The sequence below is a fragment of the Talpa europaea genome, assembly GCF_964194135.1.
Source record: "Talpa europaea genome assembly, chromosome: 5".
Classification (NCBI taxonomy): domain Eukaryota; kingdom Metazoa; phylum Chordata; class Mammalia; order Eulipotyphla; family Talpidae; genus Talpa; species Talpa europaea.
In genome coordinates, this window is record NC_140071.1 from 19895342 (window position 1) to 19909102 (window position 13761).

The 13761-nt window shown below is 40.6% G+C and overlaps 1 protein-coding gene across 2 annotated transcripts in view; it reads right to left on the bottom strand.

The window, feature by feature from the left end:
• The window catches only part of FYB1 (FYN binding protein 1), a gene marked incomplete at its 3' end in the record, with an annotated part of 137085 nt that overhangs the window by 76463 nt on the left and 46861 nt on the right, over positions 1-13761 (bottom strand). Inside the window, exon 2 of one of the 2 annotated variants that reach the window (XM_084233608.1) lies at positions 5833-6982. In XM_084233608.1, the coding sequence (XP_084089734.1) occupies positions 5833-6955 (1123 nt within the window). In that variant the 5' untranslated portion in view covers positions 6956-6982. Of the gene's footprint in view, positions 1-5832; positions 6983-13761 lie in introns of those variants that run through there. The other variant, XM_084233609.1, reaches the window with a different exon arrangement.

The following is a 13761-nucleotide window of genomic DNA, read 5'->3' on the forward strand; positions in this document are numbered from 1 at the left end:
CAGTCAAAGGAGAGGTTCCAAGTTCCCTTCCCCACCCAAGGGATGGTGGAGCTGAGTGGAGAGGAGAGAAGAAGCTGGAGAGGAGACTGGAGAAGGAAGAAGGATAGAGAGCAACCAGGAGACCTGGAGGAGGCACATGTGAATAAACAGCACTTGCTTCTTGGTCTTAGACAGGATGAAACAGATGTGGGCGAGGAGACCCATGGAGAGGCTGACAGTGGTAGCTTTATCTTAATTTTGATTTTGCCCATTTCCTTCCAGACTTGTCTGGACATTTCTGTCCCTGTCCTACAGTTCCAACAGGATGTGCGTTAGGCTTGTGGCCGACTTTCAGGCTCTGCCACAAAATGCCCTGTTTGGCTGGGTATTTACCCATGAGGGGATGGGTAATTCCAGGTGCTTTAACTGGAAACTGTATTGTCTTCTCTTTATTGCACACTAATTGTATTAATGTTCCTTTCTATAAAAGGTCTTATGCATTAGAGTATGTTTTGTCTTGATGCAGCAGATGGCAGAACCTATTTAGAGTCAGCAGTTTTGGGGGTTCAGGGGTATACTTCTCCCCTTCCCTGTAACAAGAGCACAACAGCACATGGAGAGCCATGTAGCCACCTGAAGCTGAAACACCATTTTGTTCAACCAGTCCCACTCTGTGTTCCATAGAGTCTTGTCTCTAAGCTTTTCCATCCTGAAATTGTCCAGTTTGTGAAATGTCTCAGAGTGTCCTGGGATCTGCTTTTTAGGGACTTTGTTCTCAGATTCTAAGGGCATGAAACATATCAATGCTTGCAGAAGTTCTGCTGTAAAGAGTCCATTCACCCTCGAATTCTTAAAAGTGTTAAAGCACAAAATCCTTTTTCTATTACCGTTTAAAAGTGTTAAAGCACAAAATCCTTTTTCTATTACCGTTTGGGTTGTGGGTAGGAGCAATTCGCATGGATTTGAAATGCCTTTCAATATATAAATATCTAATAAAGTAATTGTAAAACAATGCATGCAAAATGAGAGTGAAGGAAACTAGAAATGCATTAGCCTCAGGTCTGTAAGGAAAATCTTGCCCCTTCCAAGAAATAAGTTACTTATCAGTGAAATAATCCAAATACCTTTTGGTTGCAAATTGCTTTGGTTGCAAATTGCTGTAGGCCTGATTATTTAATGTGACACTTACTCAGATAAGGAGGGGTCAGTGCACCCATTTGCCTTTGCCTAACACCCTCTATGACCCTGGCTTTACCCCTTCAGTTGTCAAGATGCCTAATTGATCGTTCTTCAGTGGAGTGTAGAATAACACATCTTTGTTTCTCTGTATTAAGAAGACAAGTAGAAAAAGGAATGGACTGAATATTTCCCAGAAGTTTTAGTTAAAACTAGCTCTTAAGTGCAAACAACACCCAGGGCTCTTAACAGCCCAAGCTTGCTGGGAAAGCACACACGCTTGCTTCAGAGGAAGTCTTTCACCACTGCTCTGGGAACCAACAGGAACCAGAGAAGAGGTTTGTTCAGAGAAATTTTGATCTCTCTGATTTTTTTTTTTTTTTTTTTTGTAAAACTTAAACTTAGGCTTTCACAAGTTTAAATGGTTCTGGAAATTAAAAGTTATTAGCTTTTAAGGCATTTTCAGAAAAGCAACATGTTTTACTGAAATTCATGGTTGACTGAATAAACTGAATAGATCGACAACATAGACCTAGTGTAATATATACATTTTGCATCCCAACTCCCTTCAATTGGGTGCAAGTCTATTGGCAGAGGTTATATTTGCACTAAAGCAATTGCTAAGCTGCAGACAGTATTAATACTAAATTTAGATTAAATAGATTTTGATGAGAGGACAAATTTGAGCAACTAACAGGAATTACATTATCCCTGTACTCTAAATAAATAATGGTAAGCAGACTGGTCTCAGTTTTATACATTATATAAATATATTATTTTATTATTTGTAATAATGAGGATGATGACATGTTTTAACCAAAGTACATAAAAGGAGAGGAAGGAGATTTTTGGGTTGAACTTATGCTTGATTTATTATCTCATTATGCCCTATGGTTTAAGAGAGGCAGCCCAGCAGGGAGGGCTGGAAAGGGGACATGGACTTTGGAATCCCTGAGAAGTGAGCATCAGCTTCCCCCTGCTTGATTGCACTGTGGCTTTGTGCAAGCAGCCTAACCCCTCTGGGCTTGAGTTTCTGCATAGATTTCCTATTTCATTAGGTTCTTGGGAGGAATAACAGGGCTGAGTGTATCTGCTATATAACTAATCCTCAACACATGATAAATTTTTTTTTAATCTTTTTTTTTAAAAGATTTATTTATTTATTTATATAAGCACTGGGTACAGTCAGAGTGTGGGAGGGTTGGAGGATTCACCAGAGCCAGAGTGGGGAGCAGAACAGGCAGACCGATGAAATACACTGCTGAGGGGAGCAGTGGGCGGCTGGAGAGGTCTGCGCACTATGTGGGACCCTCGCCGGTGGCCGGGGATCAAACCGGCGCTGCAGAGGCTGCTAGCAGCTTTGCAACCCAGCACTCAACCGCTGCGCCACCGGGGAGGCCCCATGATAAATATTTTTAATGGCTAATATATTAGACAAACATGCTAAAAGTAGAGAGTTTGAGAAATCAGAAGGGGTCAGAAGGCTAAGAAAATTGTTTTAGAGTTCTGGAAAACTATAGAGTTATTAACTGAAACATTAGTTTGAGCACTATATACTTTGTAATTCTGGTATAGGTTTTTTTTTTTTTAATAGAGGCATGTTTTTATTTATTTATTTGTTTGTTTGTTTTGTTTATACATGCACTGGGTACAGTCAGAAGCGCGGGAGGGTGAGAGAATTCACCAGAGCCAGAGCCGGGAGCAGAGCAGGCAGAAGGACCGAAGTACACTGCTGAGGGGAGCAGCGGGCGGCAGGAGGGGTCTGCGCGCCATGTGGGACCCTCCTCCGGTGGCTGGGGAGCAGCCGGGGATCGAACCAGCGCCGCAGAGGCCGCGGGCAGCTTCGCAACCCAACGCTCAACCGCTGCGCCACCGGGGAGGCCCAATTCTGGTATAGTTTTAACCTTCTTTAATTGAATGCTAAATGACAGTATTTATAGCATGGTTTGGGAAAAATAGCAGTGGTAGGATCAGGACACCTGACAATTAAATTTTCTGTGTTCAGAAAACAAATACTTTTTATTACATTTACAGGATTATTTTCTGTTGCATGATTCCTTCTTGTTTTTATATGATCTAATAGCAAAAGTTTGTATACAACAAAAATTGTTAAATCAATTAGATGAGTCTTCCATTTATTGGAATATTACACAGCTCTAAAAAATAATCAATTATCACTTGTTAAAATATGGAAAGATATATAGGATTAATGCTTTTTTTTAAGCAACTAGAATATTATATACAGTATTCTACTTCTTGAATAAAGCTAGCAAGATTGCTATTATATTTACTTGTGCAAACATAACAAAACTTTAGATAGGCCTGGAGATTCACAAGAATGGTTATTGTGAAACAAAGCCTGGGAAGACAAGGACTAATGGTGGCTTTTCACTGTATATCATTTTATAATTGCTGTTTTTGAGTCAGATGTAATTTCTACTTAAAAAAAAAAGTTTAAAAATTGAATGCTTTAGGGACCTCCCTGGTGGCACAAGGGGTAAAGCACAGCACTGCGAAGCTATTGCAGCCCCTGCAGCACAATTTCAATCCCCGGCCGGCCAGGGAGCAACCCTGGCACAGCAGACCTCTCCTGACTTGCTCGCTGCTCCCCTCAGCAGTGTATTTCTCAGTCTGCCTGTTCTGCTTCCCACTCTCTCTCTGGTGAATCCTCTCAGCCTCCACACCTCTGGCCTGTACCCCAGTTCTTCTATGCATAAATAAATAAATCTTTTAAAAAATTAAATGCTTTAAAAATGTGAATACTTTAAAAGGAAGTTATTCAGGATTTAAAACTATGAATCAGATTCCTTTATCTTGATAACAATCTGAAGTGAGTTTTTTTTTTAAAGATTTATTTATTTATGCATACAAGAGCTAGGGTACAGGCCAGAGATGTGGGGGGTGAGAGAATTCACCAGAGACAGAATGGGGAGCAGAACAGGCAGAGTGATTGAAACACAGTGCTGAGGGAAGCAGCAGGCGAGACAGGAGAGGTCTTCTTTGCCATGTGTGTTGCTCCCTGGCCGGCCAGGGATCGAACTCATGCTACAGAGGCTGCGGATTGCTTCATAGTGCGGTGCTTAACCCTTTGCACCACTAGGGAGGCCATGAAGTGAGTTTTAATTCAGAAGAATTGAGCTTTGATTTTTTGGGAAGAGATGGATTAAGAGTAACAGGATCCATTTGGAATTATATCTTGAGGAATCAGAGATTGGAAGTAGAATACACTGAGGAGAGGATTTCAAATCTGAACTATGTCTTGGGGCAACTGAGCAGTGGGAAGGTATGTTGCGGGGCGGGTATGCAAAAGGGAAATATAAAGGATCTTTGAGTTCCTTTTTAAAAATGACAGTTCTGAGTTACAGACCAGTTTTAAAAGGAGAAGGTGACAGTAAGGAATTACGAAGTGTAACAAGACTGAATCTTTTTGGAAGAAGAATGGTGGTGGACTCATTCCAAACTTGCTCTCTACATAATAGATTAATAGGAGATTTGATCATGTGGTCTGTTTATCAATGCCACGAAATCCTTTTCTCAGGAAGATGGCATATAGCAAGATGCTCTTATAGAGCTAAAAGAGAATACCAATATTTATACCTATGATGTTTTTAACTAGACCATGTATATTAGAAAACTACATCTAATAATGAAGTGGTCACTTGTCAGTATCCTTACCCCCCTTATAATACACAACAGTTACACATTATCTGCCTAAAATACTAATTATTTCAGGCATTATTACATGTTATAATATTATATATTTTATATTCAGTGAGCTTCTCTGTTCACTATACAGTGCTAGAAATCTTTATTAAATCATTGAATATCAAATTACAGCATTGCCATAATAGTGTGATAACACTTCTGGTTAAAACATACACACACACACACACACACACACACACACACCTGAACGAAACCTTTTGCCCAGAATTATGTACTGCTTCATGAATCAGAAAATTCAGGAAACTTTCACTGAGAAATGGAAAATAGCTAAAATATAAAACAGATAGTGTCATTTGACAAGAGTTCTATTCATCTCTTACTTGAATATTGTGCTCTGGAAATATATGACAAGTTTGTGGACATTTAAAATCAGATGGAGGGGAGCTTTTCAACTTATGTAATTTTGACATTTTGGACCAAGCAGGGCTGAGCACTGCAGGGTCTACAGCAGTGTCCCTGCTTCTTTCTACCAACTACATGCCAGTAGCACACTTCATCTGTGACCATCAAAAATGTCTTCAGACATTGCCACATGTCCTCTGGGCAGCAAAACTGCCCTAGTTTGAGAACCACTGACTTAGAGGTTTGCTTATCTTTCTACTTTATGGTATTAACAACTCAGTCTCATTCAAAAGAAAAGAAACCTAACTAAGGACATTTATGAAATGTTTATTATTAAGCAAAACTACACATTGACCGAATAGATGTATTTCCTTCGACCCCCAAAACCAGCCTACGAAGACATTTTCTCCCAGAATGACTATATAGGATTGAGGTCTTCTACCTTCTTGTACCTCCCATGTCAAAGGAGGAAAGATATTAAAGAAAAGTCAACAAATATATAGGAGTGCCTGCGATAGGAACCTTCCTGTTACAACTGTCCCCCAGTAGCTCAAACACCCTCTGCTGTGCAACAAAGCATAGTGAATAGCAAAGAAGAAAATAGCTCACCATTTCCAGCTGCAGCTTTTCGGAATCTCGAAAGGTCAACATTTGGTGGTCTGTTGGGTTTCGGTGGTGGCGGGCCCAAGGTGAACAGGGGGGGCAATGGCTTCTGCTTAGGGGTGGCCGGGCTCTTGTCTCCCTTTTCCTTTTCTTGGCTGTGGCCCCAGGGCCCTCCTATTGTCAGCTTAGAAGGGGTCTTAGTGAACTTGGCAGGAGGAGGCCCAGAAGGCAACTCTTCCTGATTCACTTTGCTCAGGAAGATGTTCTTAGCAGCATCTATCTTCCTGTCTTCTTTCTTTTCTTCGACATTTTTGGGGAGGCCTGGGCCTCCTCTGTTTGTAGTTGATTTCAGAACTACTCCAGGAAAAGGAGAACCTGAGGTCTCACCTCCATGGTCTTTATTTTCTGAGTCTTCTCTTGCTGGTTTTAAAGGGCCAGTTTTGAACTTGGGTCCCAAGGAACCTGGGGGTCCTTTCTGTGCATTCTTAGTGGGGCTCTCCTCCACATGGGAATCATCTATACCCTGGGATGGCTTCTGACCAAAGGCAGGTTTTGGGGTCTTGGCCTCATGTTCTTGTGTGGCTGCAGTAAACTTGCCTTTAACCCCAGCCAACTTTGGAAACACTTGATTCTGTTCATTTTCCTGGCTTGGAGGATTAGACCTGGGCTTCTGGCCTAGAGGCCTTACATCATGGTCTTGGTTTATCCCTTGCAGCGGAGGCTTATTCCCAAGAGGCCGAGGAAATACAGGTTTGGAATCTTCTTTGGGCAAGTTGATGGGCTTGGGGCCTGTAGGTTTCAGAAATCCTGCTTTCACCTCAGGGTCTCTGGTGGCTGAGTTTGCTGGAGCCCCAAATCTTTGGCCCACTCCAGCTGGCTTTGGAAATGGTGGTTTGGGCTCCTTGTCAGGTTTTTCGTCAGAAGAAGGCTTCACCCCCAACGGTGGTTTTGGGGACCCAAATCTAGGTACATTGCTAGGTCCTGTGGGAGGGCTGGCATTTCCTTGGTTGTTGAATAAGTTCTTTTTAGCTTGTACTCCTGAAGGTGAGTTTTGCCCTGCGACTTTGAAGGGCCGGTTGCTGAAGGAGGCCTCATCCGTCAAGTTGCCCCCTGTGTTAAACTTCGCCATGAGAGACTTTACATCTGCTTTCCCATCCTACAAGCATAGGGAACAAAAACTGGCTGAGAGTCAGAAGTTACTTGCACAGTTTAAAATACAACACATTAAAGGGCTTCCTGGTTTGAGGCCTGCAGTGATGCTGATTGGTTAGAGAGATATTGTAACATTTATCTTCCTCTATGGCAAAATAAGTTGTGAGAGTTTCTTTGAAGGGGAAGCGCTCTTGTGGTGCATTATTTTGGTTGTTTTTTTTTTTTTTTTTTTTTTTTTTGTCGTTTTTGTTTTTTGGTTACCTTGACTGACTTGCAGACTTTTGTTACTTTTGTGTAAGTAATCACTCATCCCTTTCCTGCTTCTCTAGCTCCTTGATTTATTCTGAACTTGGTTTTATTTTACCTGAAAAACATGAAAGTGACTAAAAAAGGACTTCTATATTTTACAATCAAGATTCTTACACAGGAACTGTACTTAAAAAATGAAAGTAAGTTCTCCTGTAAATTTAGGTTGTAAGCTTTATACAGCACGGCCATGTTTAGCATCTTGGTGGTTTATAGGAGTGTTCTTTTTCCCATCCACATTTAAGGTCTATTTGCTATAGGAACCTGTGGCAGAAAAATTCATTTCATACCCAAGTAATAAAATGAGTTTTCCTATTTCTTTTTAAATATTTAGTGCTGATGATTCAACTGGAAGCAGACTAGCAGGCAGAGTATGTTCACTTTCAAAACTAGTTCCAAGGGATACTGTCTGGGGCACAAAGGAGATTGGATAAGGAAGGAACATGGACTGTCTGGGAAGCAGTCTTTTGGTTTTGCTAGTCTTGTCTCTTCTATAATGACATTTATCATTTCATCTCAAGTCCTGCTGCAGAGTTGGGTATTAGTTAGAGTAGGGTATTAGTTATTTAGGTATTAGTTAGAGTAGGGTATTAGTTAGTTAGGTATTAGTTAGAGTAGGGTATTAGTTAGGATGGCAGGCAGCCCCTCTCTCTGTGACTACAATCCAATTTAATGTTGAAGAATTCATGATGTGATTGTTCTTTCTCTCAAAAGCAAGGAGTTTAAATTTTCTAGTTCCTTTAGCAATATTTGAAGCTTTAATATCTGAAGCTTTGAAAAAAATTACTGAAAACATGTGGGGCCATGACAAATTTCATTTTTGTACTTCATTTATTTATTTTTAAGACAGGGTTTTTTTTTTTTTAAGATTTTATTTATTTATTTATACAAGAACCAGGGTACAGGCCAGATGTGCAGGAAGGGGAGAGGATTCACCAGAGATAGAACGGGGAACAAAACAGGCAGACTGAAGTACACTGCTGAGGGGAGCAGCGGGCAAGACAGGAGAGGTCTGCTGTGCCATGTGGGACCCTCGCCAGCTGGCGGGGATCGAACAGAAGCTGCAGAGGGTGTGGACAGCTTCACAGCGCTGCGCTCAACCGCCTGCGCCACCAGGGGAGGCCCCTATTTTTGTACTTTAAAATTCATCTAGAAAATGTTTCCTTACTTCTCATCCCCATCTACTATTGCCACACACCCACACATACTCCACTTTTCAAGATCTGCTTCAATACCACAAAACTACTGTCCAGTTAGGAAGATTTGCTCCTTCCTCTTACTTCATGTAGCACTTTAGGCGCTTCTACATGCCCTTATGTTATTTTCTTTTATAATAACAGGAATGGGCTTTTATTGTATAAATACATGTGCTTGATTGTGAACCACACGTTTTCTCTATGACCCCATTTCATCATTTCAGAGAAAGGAATTATCTAACTCCATTTCACAGGACAGGAAAGTGAGGTTGAAACTGCAAGAGGACATCATAGAAAGTGTATGGGAATTTGGTTTGAACCCTAGTTTACTAATTAAAGACCTCAGTAGTATAATCTATAAAATGGGGTGATAAATCTTAGCCATCATAATTGTCATGTGTGTTAGCAATGGAATTTATAAAGCGCATGCCTGGCCCACAGCATGGGTTCAGTATGTGGACATTGTTATTACCAGAAACATTAAGTAGCATGTTCAAGGCCTGTGGGCCAGGAACTGTGAGCATAGGGAATAGGCTCAGGTCTGTCTTGGGCTCCTAAGCCTCATTCCTCTTGGTATCCCCACAATTCCTGGACCAGTGCCTAGCACTCTCAGGGTTTTAATTTACATTTGGGGAATGTAAAAGAGTTAACTCTGAGCTGAATACTCTGAAGAGGGGTTTTGAAAAGAAATGATGTCCTTAACCAGAGTTTATTCTTTACCAAACTATAGGACATATATATTTGTAGGATGGTAGTAAAGAATTTAGGCAGAAGGAGAAAACCAGATAAGAGATGCATTTTCTAGCTTGAATTTTGCTCCTCTAATTTATGACACTATATCTGAGTTATGGAAAACATGCTGTTTTTCAGCTTGCCTTCTTTGACCCCATTTTTATCCCCGTGATTTCCTCAAATCCTCAAGTAGCCTCAAAAGGTGGGATGATGGTGAGGACAGCTTGGGTGTTGGGGAGAGAATAGAAAAAGAGGTGTCCTCTCTTAGGCCTCCGTGGAGAGCATAGCTACAGAGGACTCAAAGCTCAACACAAGAAGCAGAACGAAACAGTTGAGACAAAAATTTGCTTCCCATGTAGAAGTAGGTCTCCATGGAAGATCTCTGATGTTTGAGACTTATATTTGTAATTTGTATTCTAAATCTATAATGTTTCCAAGGTTTATAACAAGAGTCTGCATAGCTGAGTGGATAGAACACAGAGTTGGAAACAAGACTCCAGTAGTGATCTGATTTAGGTTACGTACGTACACACGTCCCCTGGGCCTTAGTTTAAACACCACTATCAAGGGAATAATAATCCTGTGCACAGAACCATTAGGAAAAGCCAACAATTAGCATTTGTAAGGTACTCAAAAAAAAAAAATTCCTGTAACGAAGGGAAGTGTTCTGTTTTCATAAAGCCCCTGAAGTCTTCGACATCATCTGGTTTACCTTTCTCACTGCACTGGGGAGGGAACAGAAGCCAAAAGATTTAAGAGACATCTTATTTCATTACCCACACTTTACATGTTGGATTTTAAGGGAGAAAACCATGACAACACTCACCCACAGTCAAACTCCATGTCCTGGTTTTACTTCAGAAAATAGAGACGTGTTTGACTTGGAAATGGAACAGACAGTCATAGAGCTGTAGAGGTAGCACAGGTCAGGACTAACAGGACAGGGAACACTGACTTGGGCTTGACCTTGACTTTGCCACTTACTAGCTATGTGATCTAGCAGTTGCTTAACCTCTCTAAGATTCAATTTTTTTCTTCATCTATAAAATGAGAACACTACTCATACTTATTTCTCACAAGGTATTTTTTAATTAAGGATTCATTGGTCTAATGTATGTAGAGTTCACTGATAAAGAATTGCATGTGATAAACATCTGGTGATTACCTGCCATCATCATCTCTTCTAATTCCCTAGTCCATGTAGTATCGTTTCTAATGATTTGTCTTAATTTTATATCAAGGTGGTTGGAACACATACACTACCAGATAACATCTCAGAGTTAATTGTGTTTGAATTTGGTTTACTCATGCCGAAACTTTCACTGAATGTTCAAAGACAAGGCAAGAATAAGTAAGAAACTTTGAAGAAACAGTAGCATCTGAGTTTTACAAACATGTCTGGCAAATCAATAACTTGAACTCTACAGAGAGCTTAGCTTCAGAGGTTCTTGAGATTTTTTAGTACAATTATAAAGATGTTTATTAGATAAAATTCTCCACACCCAGATTCTGCCTTTACCTTAATAACTATATTTCTTCTTTAATGATGAAATAAAGCAAAAACGATACAAAAAATTTCTTGACAGTCTTCATCCTGATTTCATTACAGATTGAATATCCACTCCATTTTCTAGAGCCCTTTTGAAAACAAACACACAAACAAACAAGAAGGGTAGGAGCAACATATCACTGAATGATAGAATTAGGGAAACTGCTCCAAGCTTTGAAACTTCTAACATTAGTGCCCCAGTTCAAGGGTGATCGTATATTAACTCACCAGTCTAGTATGTATTTATGCCTCTTGTTCTGGGATAATTAATAGTTCCCTTATACTTTCAAAACTGAGCTGCTTGAAATAATAAAGTACACGGTGAACTTAGTCACTTCCTCAGAAGAGACAACAGCTGTTATCAGTTTATTTTGTATAATTCTAAACCATGCATATTCAAATATATAAAAATAAGCAGACACATTCACATACACATATTCTCCCTGACCCCAGTTTTGGCACAAACGAGAATCCTTGCTCTGCATCATTTTTCTACCCGATATTCAGTTGACACAAACAATACAGCTAACTAGTTCAGCAACCATTTTGGTTGGTTGGTACCTATGTAAATCTCAGTGGTTAATATTTGCAATAGTAATAATTCTGCCTTTATCTTTTGTCAATGGTCCATATGAGTGCACAGTATTTTCCAGATCTTTTTAAAAACAGATTATAGGGCCTCCCCGGTGGCGCAGCGGCCGAGCGCTGGGTTGCGAAGCTGCCCGCGGCCTCTGCCGCGCCGGTTCGATCCCCGGCTGCTCCCCGGCCACCGGAGGAGGGTCCCACATGGCGCGCAGACCTCTCCTGCCGCCCGCTGCTCCCCTCAGCAGTGTACTTCGGTCCTTCTGCCTGCTCTGCTCCCCGCTCTGGCTCTGGTGAATTCTCTCACCCTCCCGCGCTTCTGACTGTACCCAGTGCATGTATAAACAAAACAAACAAACAAATAAATAAATAAATAAAAACATGCCTCTATAAAAAATAAAAAAAAAATGAAAATAAAAAATAAAATAAATAAATAAAAACAGATTATATATACATATGTGTGTACATATATACATATATGTATTTATACATACTTGTGTGTGTGTGTGTATATATGACAGCAGGATTATGCTACATATCCCACAATGCACAGGACAACAAAGAATTCTGCTGATGTTAAGGAACACCACTGGGAGTTAATCCTATTGTGTCTGATATATTGAAAACACCTTTCCAGAGAATCTGCTTTTCATCTTTTTGAATAGAATATGCTCTTAACCAATAAATACTGTACATTAACTAGATGATACAAAAAAGGCCATAACTAGAGATTGTTTTTAAGGTACCATGCTGTTGATAGTCTCACCTTTGTAAAGTTTGATTTTGTAAAGTGAAAAAGAAACAGACTATCCATGGATAGTGGGTAGCTACTGAATTTAAAATAACTCTGTAGGGCCTCCCCGGTGGCTCAGCGGGTTAAGTGCAGTGCTGTGAAGCTGTCCGCAGCCTCTGCAGTGAACCCCGGCAGGCCAGGGAGCTACCCACATGGCACAGCAGGCCTCTCCTGTCTCAGCAGCTGCTCCCCTCAGCAGTGTTTTTGGTCTGTCTGCCTGTTCTGTTCCCCGATCAGTCTCTGGTGAATTCTCTCACTGTCCTGAGCCTCTGGCTTGTACCCCAGCTCTTGTATAAATAAATAAACCTTTAAAAAAAATAAAATTACTCTAAAGCCTAATTTCACTTTCTGAAATGTGTTTGTGTCACTCTTGCAATTAAAGTAAGAGGAGAATGAATCATTCTTATGAATGCTGTTCTCTAGATAGTGCCCATGGAAAAGATGGTCTTACTTTATTGCATCAACGCTTTTAATCATGAGGGAGTAAATAATAATAGCTTACCCAGATTGCCTTCATGCTCTCTCCCACTCCCCCCCCCCTTTTGTCATTCACAGCACAGTGCTGTGAAGCTGTTTTACTGTGTATAGGTTTCTTTTTATAATTCTTTTATTTTGAAGTGACATGTCATTACCCATGATTTATTTGGTGTGAATTGCTGGTTCTTCTCAAATAAGAAAATTCATTCCTGGCTTCACTGTCACTGGCCAGAACAGGACCCCTGGTGTAGCTGCATCAGAAGATACAGGATGCTACGAGGAGGTAGGTATGTAAAGGGAAAATCCTCCAGAAAGCCTGCCTGGGTTTTGCCCAGGGCTTTAGAGACCACAGCCAGGGCAAGTGGAGGAGGGAGCAGGCAGGGGAGGGCAGCAGGGAGAATCCAGCTTGTTGGGTTACATCTCAGATTCTTATATTTAGCAGCCATGCAACCAAAGATTGACCAGAAGATATAACAAAAAGACAGAAAACAAAAAACACACAAAAAGACAGTGAGACACAATGTTTATCTGTTACTCAAATAAATTTGTTATCTTTCAGGTGGGAAGCAGGCTGGTGAATGGAACTGAATGATACTAAACACACTTAACTAGAACAATGGTATTCCACCGCACGGTTTATATCGCTTAGGTTAAATAACAGACATATTGCCCACAACTGAGCCCCCCACTCATTCCCAATACACACATGCAAACATGTGTGCTGGTGTGTATATACATAAACAGTAGGTTGTCTTTTTTCTCTCTAAAGAGACTTCATATGAACAAACAGAGAAGGAAATTGTTCTAATTTGAAAATAAATTTCAAAAACCTTATATTTTTAGAAATTAATAAAGCTACTCTAATTGCCTTCAGTTGTAAAGGGAGAGTTAAAGGAGGTTGGCTGAAAATACAGTATTTGCTGCGACAAAAGCCTTTATAAGATGGTATATAGCCAGCTCCACGATAGCTAAGGAAGCCAAAGTAAACCTTTTTTCATCTCCATTAACAATGTCTAAATATTTAGGCATTTAAGAAACCACAGTGTATGGACCTTCCCTGGTGGTGCAGTGGTTGAGTGCTGGGTTGCGAAGATACCTGCAGCCTCTGCAGCGCCGGTTTGATCCCCGGCCACTGGGCGAGGGTCCCA